At 36.8% G+C, this 17,947-nt stretch overlaps 1 protein-coding gene across 1 annotated transcript in view; it reads right to left on the reverse strand.

The window, feature by feature from the left end:
* LOC574937 (sodium/potassium/calcium exchanger 3) overlaps positions 1-17,947 on the reverse strand; it is a 39,975-nt gene that overhangs the window by 16,574 nt on the left and 5,454 nt on the right. The window contains exons 2-4 of the mRNA XM_030999314.1: positions 8,166-8,242; positions 4,569-4,643; positions 2,699-2,783 (exon numbers count right to left, since the gene is read on the reverse strand). Coding sequence (XP_030855174.1) covers positions 2,699-2,783; positions 4,569-4,643; positions 8,166-8,242 — 237 coding nt within the window. The remainder of the gene's footprint in view (positions 1-2,698; positions 2,784-4,568; positions 4,644-8,165; positions 8,243-17,947) is intronic.

A 17,947-nucleotide genomic window follows, 5' to 3' on the forward strand; every position in this document is an offset into this window, starting at 1 on the left:
TATTTCTCTCATGGTCGTGTGAGAGAGATAGGGTAGTCCCATATACATCTTTCTGTGTATAGTGCTTGTAACTTTCCGAAGAATGGGCCAAATTTCTTATCATTTTGATGATTCCAGAACCTTGCAGATGCTAGATGCTAGATGATCAACCTTTTCTGATCGATTCCACAACGTTTCTTTCACAATGCAATCGCATGACCATTACTGGTCTTTACCTTTAAAATTCTTGTTATTTTCGCTTAAGTTTTGCTCGAATCTTTGGTTTATATCCTGTTTTAGCTGAGTTCAAACACCGATACGGGAAAGGGAAAACTGGAGAACTCATCAACGCCATTTTCTATGAAATATGGTTCTATGTTTCCAATTAATGCTCAAAGCCTCATCTTATACTCTCATTACTTCCTTCCTTGTGAAGATGACAAGGTAATGAGACAGTTCTTCAACCTTCTTCTCACCACGTGAGACATGACTGTCTTGATTTTCTTTGGGACTCCTCGTGAGAGAGATCACTGAAGCCATCAATCATATACCATCTGCTTATCATACGATTGGTTTCCCTATCACAAACCCACATACACTGTCAAAGTTAACACATTAATCATTACAGTACTGTGGATCGATAAATTCATACTTGACGAAATGATGCACAATTGCACATACATGAGCTTGGGATTTATCGGAACAACGACAAAAGCAGCTTAAAATTATGTTTTTTGGGGTAGTCAATATTTCCATTCATATCACAGTCGTCTGGGCGGGGGGCGTTTCACAAAGACTAAGATTGACTTAAGTTGGACTTAGGTAGATCTTGGTCTTTGTGAAACACCTCCCAGCACTGTACAGTACCCATTATGAAATAATGTAGCTGGTGTGCTGTTGTCCAATCTCTCTATTGTGTAAGTACTATGCTTTGCGCATAGAAACTTAGGCGTGTAAGAAATATTTCTCCTTATTATTGTTATTATTCTCATTAAATCATGCCTTTTGTAGGTTAACCATGCACTGAACTCCGTTCAACAGCATCGAGATAGTTCTCAGATGAAGTTTACACGCGTAAGAAGAAAAATTATTACGCAAAACCCCTGAGAGCCCTTGATTAAATCATTTTAAGTGCAACTGTACGTATGCGAAATACTTTACGTCATTCTGATGATTATTGTCTCTAGACAAACTAAATCAAGCGTCTATTATTAGATAGTATGAGCTTGCTTTCTCAACGATACAGTACATACATGAAGCTAAACCATGGAAACAGCCGAAATGACACTTGGCCATTTCCAGTTGGGAGTTACAGAATTTATTTAGGATATGGTTACTCGTAACAGACGTTTTATTTTAAAACAGTATACTATGTATAAAACCCAATTTGATGTCATATCACTATTACAATGCGTATAGTGTTAATTTTGAAGACATTTTCAGAGAATCTTCAGAGAAACTGTAATGTGATGTAATCAACCCTTTAGTTCACAACCCTTTCTAGGAATTTTATTTGCCATATTTCATATATTTGAAATGTGTTGTAACGATTCAAGCTCTATTTGCTTATGTTTCATCACCTTTGTGTGTTCATTCTTTAAACTGTATACTAGTTCCAACTTGCCTTTGATAAAACATAGTTATATTCTTTTTCATGTGATGTTAACTCCAATGAATTGTGAAATTGTGAACATGCATATAAAAAATAAATAGACAAATCAGCGGAGTAATCGAATACACTTTCATAGACTATCCCCTTTCTGTCAAAGTTTGAAGGTGTTTTTGACATCCACATCGTGACGTTACACCACATCAGCCAAAATAACATTCATATCACTGCCTGAAAACAGGAACCAATATACAGTGAGCGTGGCCACTAAAGGAGCAATCTGAGAGCGCGACTGAGAGCAATTTGGCCATGAGCATTATTATCTCATTCCCGTCCAAACAAGCTGGAATTTGCTCTCCCACGAGATGGGTTTGTAGAGTCCCATCTTTTTATGTCGTCTGCGCCACTTCACCATAATCCACTTAATGTTTTCATTGCTTCGCGCCTAACACCAATAAAATGCCAAATTGAACATTGGACATCACTGTGTAGGAATAATGTACTCCCGCGAAGGTAGATTATCGCAAACGCCTCTCGTTTCTTTCACATGCCACTTTTTTCTCTCTCTGTTTTTGTTTTGCCTCCATTAGAGACTTCTGAAAACCTTTAAAACAGTCTTATAAGAGTTTATTGGTAGAAGATGCAAAGTGCAGTCAGCCTTCCTAGGTATCTACTTCCTCTTGTTTGAAGAGGAAAATAAAACTTAAATTAAAAAAAAAATCTTACTTTTCGGCAAAGGAGAAAATCATAGCAATAGGTAAAGTTCATTTCTATAAATCGAACAGAGAATTTGTTAGTTATGACGAATTAAATATGGAAAAAGATACAGGGAACTTGGCAAGGGCAATTCTAAATTACTCATTAATATTTGTATTATACACCTCGTAATGAAACACAGGAGCTAACATTAACAAAGTAAGCAATAAACCCATAATTACGCCTGTACATGAATTAGTGCCAGCAGAGCAACTTGAAATAGCATCAGTGAAAATGATCTTGAGCTTTCTTCATAATCTATCATTTGCCACAACACATTCTCTGTTTAGCATTGTAACAAATTGAATCTGATCATGTGTATATGATAGGAGATAAGAAGCATTGAGCGGCTACCTATTACTGAAGTGAAGAGCTCTGGCGCAGAACTTCCGGCCGCCATGAAGGTTGCCCCGGCAACGTCCTCCGTTAAGCTGAGGTTCTGAATAAAGATGATGAGAAAAGGTGATGTGAGGAGGAAGATCGTGTGGGAGATGTTTCCAATGGAAAGATAAAGAAGAGATACAATGTTACTAGAATCGCCATAATGTCAATTCTTTCATTACAAAGTGCCTTTATTGAATATACCTTTGATAATACAATGGGTAGAGTCGTAGAGACGCTACATTTTACATTCATATTCGGCACTGTGTACATATTATACTCGTCATGTTTAACATGCGATTGTACAATGAGAAGTATTAACTCCTTTAATAAGAATGGTCGATTAAAATGTATGAAAATAATTTTAAAAATATCGCTTTATCAGTGAAAACCCTGGTAATTTTGTTCATTTCTCAATGAGAGGATCATTATGAAAAGTAGTTGATTATGTTAGAACAAATACTAATTATTCATTTAAAAATATTCTAGTCTTAAAAGGGTTTTAATTAAAAATACAACATTTTGAAATGAAATTGAAATATGCAAAATTTTCCATTAGTTATTTCTCGGACATGCATATTTTCTTCCATTGCTTCTCTACTGTTTGGATAATGATGGCCATGTTTCGATGCTACCTAACTAATCAACCAAATGAAAAAACAAGATTGACTGTCGGATAAGCGAAATATTTTCCTCCCACGCTGATGTTGTCTTATACATCCATAAGATGATAAAGACAAGATCTTTCTCAGACGGGGATACGTTTGTAAATGCTAAATGAAATACGAAGATGGGGGTACGAATAAGAAGCTTGATTTACAAAGTTATCATTTTATCAGAATATTCTGCTTGCGGAGTTGTCGATACATTTCTAATTCTCTCTCTAAAAGTCATCATCATTCCACTTTAAGGGTAATGGTTATAGGATTAAGGATTAAGACTAATGTATGTGATTATATCCTCTTCACTTTAACAATTTAGCACACAAAGTAATTCTTTATTTCCCCTAATAGAATCATTATGACCAATGCTGCAAAGAGCACCATTTTATTACAAAATTGAATATGTCAACATAGCTGCCATCACAACTATGTATTCTATAATAACAATGAGAGAGACGTTTTACATTCGAAACTTAATTCAATAATATTAAATAAACAATCACTCGCGTCTAAAGTGGACTGCTATCTCAATTACAGCAACTTACATTTGCATTTCGCTTATAAAAACGATTTTATAACAGTTGTTACCTATAAGGCACAATTACATCACGTGTATTCCCGAGACTCTACGTAATGGATATGTGAAGTATATTCACCTGTGTTCAATGTGGAATATAATAACTGTGGATGAAATGAGTTTTCAGGGGGATTAAACTTAATCATGTGTGCACATAAACGTCACGTTTTCTCTTGAACGAGTAAATCATGAAAGAAGATTAAATCGCATATTAAAATGTAGAGGGGGCTCAAGGGATATACTAAACAATTAGATGAAATATTTCGTATAGATATGACTATGTGTCAATGATGAAGTCTAAACGTAAGCTAATGGTTCGAATGGCATCATTATCAAAATTTTGAAGAGCCAAAAATCTACCAATCAGTTTATGATGCTGTGCATTTATCGCTTTATCCCCCTTTCCCATCAAATTTGCAAAGAAAACATTAACATGATGAGAATGTACATGATCTCATCAAAATTAATAAAAATAACTTTAACAACATTTACCGACCACCCACAAACACATTCCTCATTAAATTCTTTTCTACGATAATTTTGTTTCTTCGAAATTGAAAGTCTAAGTTTAGCTTGCTGGCCAGGTGATCTGTTCGTTTCTTACCTCACATATTTTCTCCAGCGAAGACACAAAATAGTCATCACAGACGATGGCCAGGGCAATAAACATGTATACGGCCTGTAGGGAGAAAAACAAAATGTGTTTAAAAAGGATGATGTTTTAAAATTGACCCAGTCATCGAATTAATATGCTTGTTAATTGAAAAGCAAGTTGGACACTTCTTATGTAATAATATGCTCTCAACAAATCACCACTGCACCGGTTGGTCATTTTGTACATCAACAAAGGCAAAACGGTTTATAAAACTAGCGTATGAATTGATTAAACAAATAAAAGTGATTATATAACAACATGCATAATTAATACAACTATTATAGAATTAAAAAAGTTTGTATAAATAGCAATGCCCCCCTAATTTTTAAATTGCCTAACTCCACGTCGTCCTTGGGATTAGTATTCAAAATTGTTGACGCTGTTATGACTTTGTGTTAATAAATGGATTTCAATGTGGTACATGGGAATACGCAATAATGTTTTAGAATAGAACACCAATGGTATGATGTTCATAAAGCCGTGACCTGAATTCTGCACAAGGACATAGGCAGGGAGTTAGCAAAGCTCTAGCCACAGTTCGGACTAGAATCCGATATTTTTACGTATTCGAGAATCTAATACCAGCGAAGGCATTGTCTCTTGTGACACCACAAAGTGCAGATGAACCTATTTGGTAATGCACGTCACACGAAACCCTGCGGCATGTCACATCAGAGAACATGGGCTAACACACTAAGGTCCACTTCATGAATGTTAACCATGCTCTTCTCGAGTAGAAGAAAGCATGTATTGGTACGTGTAAACACACAAAAATGTTCACTTAATGAGAGAAATGGTGCCAACGGATCAGGGATACCGATCATTAGTGGTTCATCATGTTTGCTGTGCCAATCTCAGAGTTTGCACAACCCGGAACGGCTCAGAGTGAAAATGACAGCTGTGAAACCGGGTTGAAGCTATTTTTGGAGCAGCTATCTGTCTTGCACATGATATGTAATGGGCTTCAACCACCATGCGGTACCCCGCTAATGAGCACCGACATCAAAGACTCCCTAAGTTAGAATCTCTGCCTGCCACTTCCTCGTATTCCATCTTCAGACAAACGAAAATAACCTACTCTTATGAAAACAAAAACGTCAGAATTTGATTTTTTTTCTGTTCTAGTAATAGCTAGCATAACTGCGGCATGTTGGATATAGAATGCGTTTTGTAATTGAATCTTTATAAAGTAAGTCATTGTCCTTGCTCTGAAAACTGTACAGGTACTGTACAAATAGATAGGTTCAGACTTTTGATCAGACATAGCATTCGAGGTTTGTAATGTTCAAAATTAGAGTCGATGCAGACTTTACCCTGTTTATATTTGAAAAGTTCACCAGGTCACGATCGCACATTGTTTTGAAGATCAGTGGTAGATATGAATCTCGTTTTCAGACATCTGCTATTGACAGATGTTCTAAGACTCAGAATCGTGAACAAAAATAGGACAGGGCACGTATTTAGGTTTTTAGGTGAAAGCTTTTTGAAGTTGATAATGGCAATGTCATTCATTTCCGACCCGTCCAACTATCCATGCGTAATGGTGGTAAGTGATTTCCCTTCTACATTCTTCATTCAAAATGTAATCTCACGTTTTGTTCATTCAGTTTAGGACACAGGAAGAAATTTGCACTAGGGAAGTTGAGAGGGGACAGACTCAGAGGTCATTTCAAGAAAACCCCATTTCATTCCATGACATAGACGCATCCTAGATAATTGGCAAATAATTTGGTGATTTATGTAAGAAAAAACACACAATCTATATCATATACATTTTATTATATTATATTTCTTTTTTCAGTGACTAAACTAGTATTATGTAAAGTAATGAAAAATGTAGCGTAATATTCTGGGAATCTATTAATATTAAAATCATTCACGAACCCCTCCCGAAGACTAGGCCTTATTGCAAATTTATCTTAAACTGTTATATGTTGACGCCATTTGCTGGGTAATTCAATGCCCGCGGTCTTAATAATGCGAAATCGTTCACCAATCTTTTTCCCCCGTTGACCTGAAATATCAACATGGGATTTTATTCTTTAATTCATGTACCACCTCGAGGGTCTACGTTTTTCCGATAACATTTTAGAAGGTGTGATGGCTTAGGAGTTAGAGCAGTTAGCTTGGAAACGGAAGGTCCCGGATTCAACCAGGCATCAGTTCCCGATTTCCTAGTTCAGGCTCCGTGGACATCATGAGTCAATTTGCTCCATTGTCATTGATTTTAAAAGGCTTTAAGGGACATCAATAAGATTTAATTATTAATGTATGCGACCGAAAAAATCATAATATCTAAAAGATGCGACTCTGATTTGACTTAATTGTTTTCAAGATTTATTTAAAGTAGTAACACTACACTAACTCCCTCTCCCTATTAACGCGCCTTGCTGATATCGCGAAAGCTTACAAATGCATTTTCACCAGTGTGGTAACCTAACACCAATCATTCAACCTATCAATCAAGGTATTGGAATGCCAAATAAGCAATATGACATTTTCTGTGGATATCAGATAAACATTGTTTGTTCATTCAGAGGTTCATTCGGTTCATAAAACGCATATAAACTCATGACGCTACGCAAACAAATTCATCATCCATTACTGTCAAAGTTGAAGAAGCGCACGATTAAAATGATGTCATGAAGTCGGTGCTAATCATATGAGACAATTTCGTGTGGAGTCGCACACGCAGCGGAATGACGAAGGTCACGTGATACACCCTGACCTAACATTAGGTTGGCTATGAAATGTCACACGTGTTTGCGTCGTTAGAATGTGACGCTACCAGTATGGCCTGCAGTCAATCAATTTCGATTTCTAGCGGGACAAGATTGGTACATCTAGTCATTTGGGTTCATTACGGTTTCTGGTGTCAATTGACTTTTGTCGTTTGATCCCTTACTTCATTAAACCTCCAATCTGGAAGATCACTTGAACATGTTGTCGATGTCTTCTTGACATTCGAATACGTCGGTAGATCTTAACAACCTAACCATGCTTCTACCAACGATTACATTGCAAACATACGATGATCGAATCTGGATAGGGAATCATCTCCGGTTCTAAGAATGTCAAACCGAAGATGTAACATCCAATGAATAGAAAAAAGTCTTGTAGATCAATAAAATACTAACCTATTCACTTTACTCTTGGGAATTACTAATCTACACTGAAGAATCTCATTTATTACAAAGGATTTATTTGTATATTGCTTTCTAGGCAATATCAGAAGAAATCAGTCTGAATTATGGATGGAGTAAGTAATATTTCAGTGAATTTTTTTCTCAGTTTACCAGTCTTTCAGCAACATCAATGCTCATAAGCTATCAATTGATTGATATGAGTTGACACTGACAGGTTTTTCATAGTAGTTTTAAGCATAAATACCGCTCGAATTCTACATTCATCTAACGAGAAGGCATATAGACTGTTTGACAAATAACAAAATGTATGAATGGTAAATTAGAAATTAGGATTACGAATACTTTGTTCATGTAAGAAAATAAATCTAGTTAACAGACGGAGAAACAGATGCATACTTACACATATGGCATGTGTGATAAACGCTCCTTTTGCTCGTTGCTCTTCTGTGAACAGATCTCCAGGGAATTCCTCAATGGCTGAAAAAAGGAGAAAATTGACAAAATATTATGCAATCTGTGTCGATAAATTTATACGTGGAAACCTAATTTGAACCAAAAAATAGGTGAAACATGGAGAAAATTTAATTTCTTTTTTTCAAAATTTTCAAGATTAGTGAATATCATTTCATACAAATGATTTTGTAATGTAATTTCATTTTTATCTGTTGAACTAGATACGAAAAACAGCGTGTCAAGTTTTTTTCTCTTATCCTCAAGCGAGGTTTTTATTTCCATAATTTCAATACATATTTACATTAATAACTCAATGATTGAGTGAAACATAACATAGTCTAAAAATAAAGTATATTCAACGAATCTCCCAGCTCACTATTATTTCATTTACTAACACATTCATATCTTTAAAAAAATATTAGCAACGACTTGAATTTAAAAAAAAAAGTAGGCCTATGTGGATAATAAACAGAACCATATTGCGCATAATTTATAATAATATTGAGGAGAGAACATTTCTTGTTTCCAATGTCCTTACCTACAACTAATATCTTTCATTGGTATATATATATATATATATTTTTGTAATAGGTTAAATATCAAATTACATATTATTTTCCAAAGTCACATGTAAAGTGCATTCCATAATGATTTGATAGCTTGTCGAATTTAAAGAATTTAATGGTTGGGAAGTCCCTCATCATGATTATACAAATAGAAGTTACTCATACATTACATTTAACCCTTTCTAAACAGTTATATCCAAAGGCTGATGAATATTAAAGTAAAACAGATTTTATAACTTCACTAGGCGTCAAAATGAACATATCTTGACGGTAGAAATTGCTTCAATGCAATATGCACCGTGCAGAGTATATATTTATTTTGATAAATCCTGAGCAATACTTATAGCCTTGTTTGTCAATTCTTGAAAAAAGAAAAGGCTATGACGCACCTTAGAGTAGCATGGGGTCAAACATGACAGACCTGCTTCTAGCTATCTCATCTCTAGTACGTTATAGCCTGGATCACATACAAGTGATCATGTATTATAACGGTCCCTCTATAATCAGTTTGGCCATAATATACGTTTTGGATGACGCACACGTCCCATTTATAGAACTACAGGGATGTATCAAACATAGAGTTCAGAAGATATTGAGCTGACAAGTATTGCTATATCATGTACCGAAAAACCTTAAACCTTATTTAAAATAAAAACACACACACAAAACAAAAACACGGATGCTAGCTCGAGACAAAATCTCCCCGTTGTTTTGTCAAAAAGAATCAAGATTTGCTTTCATCTTCCTTCCCAATTGCTGTCTTTTCTCAAGAATGAATGGTCTATTCAGAGCCATCAAGGAGTTAATTCATGAACTATAAAACAGAATTAGCGCACTTGTGGCTCCAAATCGACGACAATAATTACTTCTATCTATTTGAAATGGTTGCCATGATACATGTTCAACTGTAAAAAGGTATTTTGTATACAGAAAATACACGTCCATGAGTTTATTATGAACAAAAGTCATACATTATTTATATATGTTGAAGGCGATCTTAATCAGATGTAGAAGCACCACTTTCGATGGATCAAAGACTTTCTCAGTATACATTATTCTACCCCTCCCCCTTTCTGAAATCCTGCACCCACCATTGTACTCTATTTCGATGGTGTCAAATGAAAACAATACAAATGCCAGTACAGTGACATCATATAAAACAATTTCATTTTGCTACGTGCAACAACACATTAGTTGATAGACTTTCTATGTAAAAGCACAATGGCATGCTTAACTTGAGTCAACTGAGTACATGAACCGCAAGCCATTCAAATCTGCTCTGTCGAGAATGTTGACCCATTAGGAATTCCAATTAATCTAATTTTTCCTTCGATTACTTTAGACCCAGCTCATCAGAGGTGGCAAGTTCATGGTATGTAATAAGAGGATAATTGAACGTTTATATAATTTGTGGATGACTGGGGCGTAGCCTAATCCGACATTAAGAGGGGGCGGAGCATCTGAGATAATATAAGCCATTGCCCCCCCCCCCCACCCCGGTCGGGTAGGGTTTATACACCATGCCAAGCTAAGCATACTAAACTATGACCGAGAGTAGATGGGTGTCTTATACGTTTCGTGGTGCTATAAAAGCCCATGGCTACGCCCTTTCGTATGACTGCCCTACCCCCTCCCCCACCATCCATGGCATACCATGGCGGTCACGATCGGAACTTGACACATAAGCCATGTCCCACAGCTGGGTTCCCTGACCCATGCCGAACGCTAACTTTCCTAGTATCAAAGGTTCAATTACTACTTCCAACAATGACACGATATACCCATGGACCTACCTCACAAGATTAGGAGGAGACTGGAGGGGAGTGGGGGGGGGGGGGGGGAGGGGTGTAGGGTGTAGGTATCGTTAGATGATATCCACCAACAGATTTGTTATAAAGCTCTAGTCTAAGACGCTGTCACTAAAACCATGTCTACTTGGAACATAAGAAACCCAAGGAAGTATCATTCATTGACGATATGGCATAGTCCGTACAGACACATCCCGTCCAAAGATCGACGTCAATTACCCCCATTTCATGAGGACTAGCTCCTATTACTTCCGATTATACCAATCGAGAGGTTAGTAGTAAATTAGACAGAAAGTAGACTGCTTAGTCAAGCCAACATCAGGATACACCATTCCGAAGGATGTATTCTATTCAACAAAATCTGATTAAAAATGAAATGTTGAATGAATTTTTAAAAAGAAGTAGAAGATGGAATACATACGTTTAGCATATTTTGTAAATTTCATTTTTCGCTTTTGATGATGATTTTTCTCCACTTGAACATTCATAGAGGGATTTCAAAAGCAATTACGATTTTTAAGTGGTATTCACAAATCTTATCCGTGACTAGATAAAGTTCTGCAAATTGTAAATTGTTTTTGGTTGTTCCAATTTGTATGCAGTATTGATGATATCTAAGACGGTATTACATGGCTATAGATGACATTCATGAGAAGTGCAGTCTCTCCCACTCGCTCCATCTTCCCCTCTCTCTCTGCATTTTCCCTTGTAATACTGTTGCCCTTGCCCTTTTCTATACATACATGTAAATGTAAATTTCTGCCCCCTGGAAAAGTTCCCAGTGTGCCCCAACGAGCTTCATGACATACCAACTACCCCCTCGGTATACCAACAGATGCTAGAGAGGATCCCGATATAAAAAAAATCATCTAGGAGGGGGCGTTGCCCATTATGGAAGTCGTTTTTCCAGTCGCCAAACGCCTACGTATTATAATCTAATTTACTAGATTGCACATCACCGGCTTCTTAGATCTATTCAAAGTTAATGATAATGCTGCCCAGCATCAGAAGAGGAAATATTTTGGTCCGAATGTACATGACATTAGTCCCGCCAGGCCGGCCATAGTTGTAAGAAAACATGAGCTATAACTTTAGACAGTCGAAAAAGCAACGGTGTGCGAATTTACAGTAGCTGAAGAGGTTGAAAAGGCATCGAGTAATACCTGAATTATAAAAGATTCCAGCATTTGAATATTAAAGTTTTGTTGTATTTTGCTTCTTAAAGGGATAGTTGAGTTCTATTGCAGAGGGCGCTACACAAAATATTTGTTTGTGAGATAATGAAAAACTGAGTGTCAAATTTGAAAGAACATAATATTTAAATGACAAAATCATCTTGTTTGATCAAAATTGGTTCAGAGACGGCTGAAATAGAACGATTTCTAATACTTATGTACCACCACAAGTATTAGATATTTTGAAAAAATTGAAAAATACCGTTGAAAAAACGAAATAACGCCTTTTACGTCGTATTTCAGCCAATGCGGATGTTGTTTTTTTGTTGGCATTTTCGTGTTGCTTATATTACGCACAACCAGCCGGCCCATGTATTGTTATTTTTAATTAAACAATTAACGGTCACCGTGTTTTTTTTAAGTGGAGCTGAATTGGTATGCTCGTATTGGCTAAATTTTAAACATTTTGGGGTCTAAAATTACCTTCATAGCAATTGTAGGTTCTAAAAGGGCACTAGAAATGTCATAGATAAGAATAAGAGCAATAACCATGCACTTTGAAGGCATTTGCGGTCTGAAAACAGAACTCAACTATCCCTTTAATGATGTAAATGATTACCTCAAAATATCACCTAGATTATTTTCTTCTTTGAGAAAACAAGTATTGCAAGTTAACCATGTTCATCAAACTTGAAGTCCAAAATCTTCATAACATTCTTGTCTGAGTGAGAAAAAGAAGACGTGAGATCTGGCTTTAAAAGCAGAAGAAGTGACAATCTTTTCATCCGCTATTAGAGTTTCATACTTCAAATGATGTTTGCTCATACCCTCGTTGTTGAAGCACTGAACAAAGATTTATGAGTGGACTCACTGTGCCTCTTTGTCGTCTGCTTCGCTTGGTCGATTGGCGGGAAAGGAGTGAGTTACTTAATTTTAATAAATCATTGACTCGGACGTCCGCTCTCTTGATAAAAAGAAAAAATGAAAATTGTTCCGTCACAAAACATAAATGGACATAGAGATGAAGAATTAAGGTTTAAGGTTAAATTATACTACATATTGAGGCAATGTATCCTATCCGACAAGGTAGTCTGTTCTCTTATTATAGATTTATCATTGTCAATAAATTCACAGGGATGTCCTTGAGCAGATCGAGTATGCTTCGCTTGATTGACTGGCTTGTGCGATCTTTGATGCGACCACTACAGCGTGACGAATGGCCGAGATGAACACAGTCTGATAGAATCTTGTTCATGCCAATTAAGCTTGGTTTAACCTGACGGCATCCTCTATCGCTTCTATACATAAGGGAATGTTCACACAGCCAGCAGAGATCATTCATGTTGTACACAACTCTTTTAAATGAAATGTTTTGCTACTGCTAAAAATGCTATTAGAATTAGAAGATACACGAACGTTATGATCGACCACGTCAACCAAAGGAGATTATGATGGGTTTCTATCTTCTTCTATGGCCTTATGGGAGTGGGAAAGAATAGCCCGACCTACATTTGAATAGGTTCGACTGATTACCTAGAAATTTGTGATAACATTGGCATATTTATGATGTGATATGGTCACAGATGTGATGCTATATGTACGTTATCGTATCGCAAATAGTAGTATCATGGAAGAAAATTGTTTGATTGGTGAAGGTCGAGAAAATCATGCTCAATCAAACAGTAAATCCGGGTTATCAGCAAGGACTACTCGATAATTTATCTACTGCACGCGAGAATATTCCTAACTAGAGATTTGAGGTGTGAATCTCACAGTTGCATCAATTCTCCTTCTCATTTTATTACCTTGGTCTCCATCTCAGTCATGTTGTTTTTTTCTTTCAAACGTGGTATGGAAGCCACAAATAAATGTAAGTCTAATCAGCACCTCGAGCGACACTGTAAAATGTTTATGCTTCTCCTTTTAGCTGACAGCCGCTACTTTGCTGAGAGTAGAATGGTTTGAGTAATATCAAGATATAAAGAAAATAATAATGGCTCTTAATAAATCCAATCCAATCCAAAAAATATTTGATATAACGCCTTTTCTTGTTGTTACAAAGCGCTGTATACACACCGCTCCACAATGTAATAAAAAGACAGTTTTCCCATAATATATTGACATTTAAATCATAAACATGTTTAAGTGGTTTAAACAAACCTGAAACCACCTAAAAATATCTGAACTGAGAAGATGTGTGCGTAGGAGAAGGAGCGTGCACATCAGATGTGCGTGAGCAAATGTACGTGAGAAAATATGCGTACCGATATGGACAGTAATTAGGAACTGTCATAGTACCTCTCTTTCAGTTTCACATTCTCCACTATTCTCCCCCCCTGGTGGGTTGTTATGTCCATTGTACTTAAAAATGAAAGAGAGTATACGGAGTTATTATAAAGACACAGTAAAAGATATCCGTTTCTCGCCGGTTTATTATTTGTTTTACAGTGAGATACGGAAACAAATATATCCTGTTGATTTGCATTGAAAGTTTTATCGTTTTATAATTATGTAACATTGGTTGTGTAAGAGTCATGAGATCAATTTTCATTCCCTCTCGTGGCATATATTATTCCATGACCAGAATACCTTCCAAGTTCGCATGTCTTTTTTTAAAGAAAATCATTAGCATCAACTATGCAGTTACGAGACCAAGCACGGAGGCGGAATATGCATTGTTGCATACCGAATCAGTTTACAATTATCTCTTTCTCTTAAACCGCTCCGCGTGAGGTATAATGATCAGGAGAATAGACAAAAACAAAACATTTCTTTCTTCCCACGAACAAACTCGAAATGTCATCTCAAATGAGACGGCAAGCTCACTCCATTTTACCATCCTCAAGGCTTATGGAACTACGGGCAATAGTACAAATTCGATTTATTACAGCAATTTTGCGGCGCTATTTTGCAGCTCCTCGTATAGCTACTGACAATGTAATCTTTCAACATTATTCTTAATTGCTATCCACGAAGGGGTAAAATCTCATTTTGCATGTTTTTATAACAAACACAAGACACTTGGGCACCACTCTTCACAACTCAGTGGTATGTCCTTCAAATCATTTTAGTGGAAACTTGTAGGGTAGCTATAATTATATACAAAGTCAATTAAAACGAGTCTTGAATAAAATATACATGAATTTCATTCATGAAGGGCGTTCTTAAGTCGAAATAGACTAAAATAGAATAATGCATTGAAATTCAAGAAGAACACAATTGCATGTTTTCTGATAGAAGTGCTCAAAGTGTTTCATAAACACGAACTATACACCAAATAAGTATCTATTTGAATTAAATGGCTAAGCCGAAATGACAATAACAAATGAATTAAACACTATGCACTAACCACAACATTACAGTTTGATATGAAGCAAAACTAGAAATGCAATCGTGTCAGAACGATGTGCGTGCAATGACGCCGTGTGTCTACGTGTCAAACGAAAGAGCTTCTCTCGGACTATCCAGAGCAATTTGCATGAAGTCTGTAGCTTCTGTGATATTGGAGATAGGTAGGGCGAAAGAAAGGCATCAACAGTGACCTTGATGGGATGGTACTATGCCTACGAAGTTTGAAAGAAATTGGGATAGGGGAAAGAACCTAGAAAGGGCTCGCAAGCACTGCGTGCACAAACCAATGGGATTTGGTGCATGTTTGACATTGCAATCAAGTTCGTTGTGGGGGCCAAAAGCGTGAACCCGATATGCCCCATAGACAATGCGTGTAATGAATGGGCGGAAAACGTGCAGGATCTGTATTATGGCCGGAGTTAAATTGTTTTTTCTCTCTCTCTTTACGTCTCTTTATGGGCCGTATTTGGTATCATTAGAAAGAGAATTTCATGGTTGTTATTGTAAACCACTCTCTTTTTTTCTATGATAATCCTATCGAAACACGTGATGTAAAATAGATGTATAGGACAAAATGGCGTCTTGAATGGCCCCCTTGACCAATTTAAAAAATCCGGCCAAGAGGTGCCCTGCGTATTGGAACTCGGCATGTCACTGCAAATTTTCAAGGAAAAAAAAGGACGTTTAAGGGGCGAAAAGCAGTCTGAAAAAATGACGTCATAGCCGAAACGTGTTAGGTTCGGGCGGAAACTCGGCGGAATTCGTGTAGTGATCTTTGTTCAAATGCGATTTACTCACAATTTTCTGTGTGAACATATATAATACTTGGTATCATCCGAAAGGGCTCTTCATTGCGGTCAGTTTGACACCATTGTTAACTGCGCGCAATGTATTGCGCGCATTGAACGCGCTATTACGTAATCCATAGTAAATACATCATTTTTGGCGATAACTTTGCGCTGACATATTTGAATTTTACCAAACTTGGTAAACAGTTGTCACGTATATGGATACATATATCTGCCAAGTTTCATTGATGTAGGTATAAAGATCGCCATTTTAAAGCAAGTTGAAGTTATTTTGGAATTTTTCTCGAAAATGGCAAATTTGGAGGGCATTTTTCTCAAATTTGGTCAGTGTAAGGGTATATAATTTTGTATAAGGCTGGAAAGGGCATATCTTCAAGTATCTAAATCCAAAAAAGGGTACGGGTTTGCCAAGCCATTATGGAGATACGGCCACAGAAAGAAAGCCAATTCCCAGAACTTTAGAGGGCGCTATTTATGTTTTGCATAGTCATTGGAGCATGAAATTTGGCATGGCTATGTGCAATTATAAGATAAGGATAATGTGAGATTTAAACACAAAACGGAATTTATATGAGAAAGTTATGGCAGTTTTAGATTTTTAGGGGTCCATTTTTCAAGAATTTGAGAGATTTTTGACGGAGTCAGTTTCAGATTTGAATTTTGAGTACGAAGATGGCATTTTGAAGGTCAGGTCATACGTCGCAGATGAAAGAACATCTATTAGACTATCTAGAGGAATTTGTTAGAAGTTTGTAGAATCTAGGATAGTGGAGATAGGAAGGAAGACAGAAAGGCCTTAAAATGGACCAAAAACGGACAAAATGGCGCCTGGACGGTTATGCATGAGTGATTTCGAAAATCAAAGAATGTAGTGACCTTGATGAGATGTTAGAGACCATGCCTATGAAATTTGAAAGGAAAAGGACATGATAAAAGCACCGAACCAGGAATAACAAACACTACGTGCAAAACGAATGCGATTTCCTGACGATAAGGAACAGGAAAAGGAGGAAAAGGAGAATATTAATGGGGCAGAATGTGAACGAAAACAAGGCAATGACGAAGGTTCGTCATTGCAATGAACTGCGCCACAAAAAAACTGATACGGAAGCTACCCACTCAAAATAGTCCCCAGGAAGATGACGGTCACGTGACTATTTGTACCGATTGTATGCAATGTCACGGCCATACGCATCCAGGGCAGTGCTAGCCCCCCGCGATCATGCGCAGTGCATTTCTCACTTAGTACTCTTGGCGCTATAACCCTTAGAGAAGAAAGCGAATGATGGAATGAGTAATAATAGCTAGTTCACTGCCTGCAATCAGTAGGTCCATGCTATAATTTACTTACAATCCAAAGACCGTCTATCGTACATTTTAGAAGATTCCTTCTTCATTGCAATTTAAATGCAGCAGACCCTTTTACTTCAATTTTATTGCTCGATCGCACCGCCTCTATTATTATGCTACGTTTAAAACATACGGAATCTCTTATCAGACAAAATATCAAAGATTCTAGAAAGAGCAAAATGGCGGAGTGTACCATTATTCAAAAAATGCCAAGGCCTATATGATATATTCTCTAAAGAAATTTTCGATATTGTGTACCCACATTATATTTTAAAAACGTTACCGCGTCTTGTGTAGTTCTTACTAATAAATGAAATATCTCCTGAACTTTATTTTACTTCTGGACCAGTAGATATTCATCACGATGGAAACGTAGTATTAATCGAGGTGACTGTCCCGTGTGTGAGACCGGATGTATCTCATCCTAACATCAGACAGAAGAGGGATGGAGTGGCGTCAGTAGAAAGGGAGGTTGCTTAAATCTTCAGTCGAATTTCCTATCAGATAGTTTAGAATTGTAATTGGTAAATGTCTTTTCTTGTCCTTATCGGTAATCTGGATCACCGTTCATTTTTCTTTTACATTGTTTTGACAGAATTAATTGATAACTGAAGTTTGCATGGCATAGTTATCGGCAAATGTGTTCGGCACTTATCCCCGTACCCATCCC

The sequence above is a fragment of the Strongylocentrotus purpuratus genome, unplaced genomic scaffold (assembly GCF_000002235.5).
Source record: "Strongylocentrotus purpuratus isolate Spur 01 unplaced genomic scaffold, Spur_5.0 spur5_scaffold_5, whole genome shotgun sequence".
In the NCBI taxonomy this organism is placed as follows: domain Eukaryota; kingdom Metazoa; phylum Echinodermata; class Echinoidea; order Camarodonta; family Strongylocentrotidae; genus Strongylocentrotus; species Strongylocentrotus purpuratus.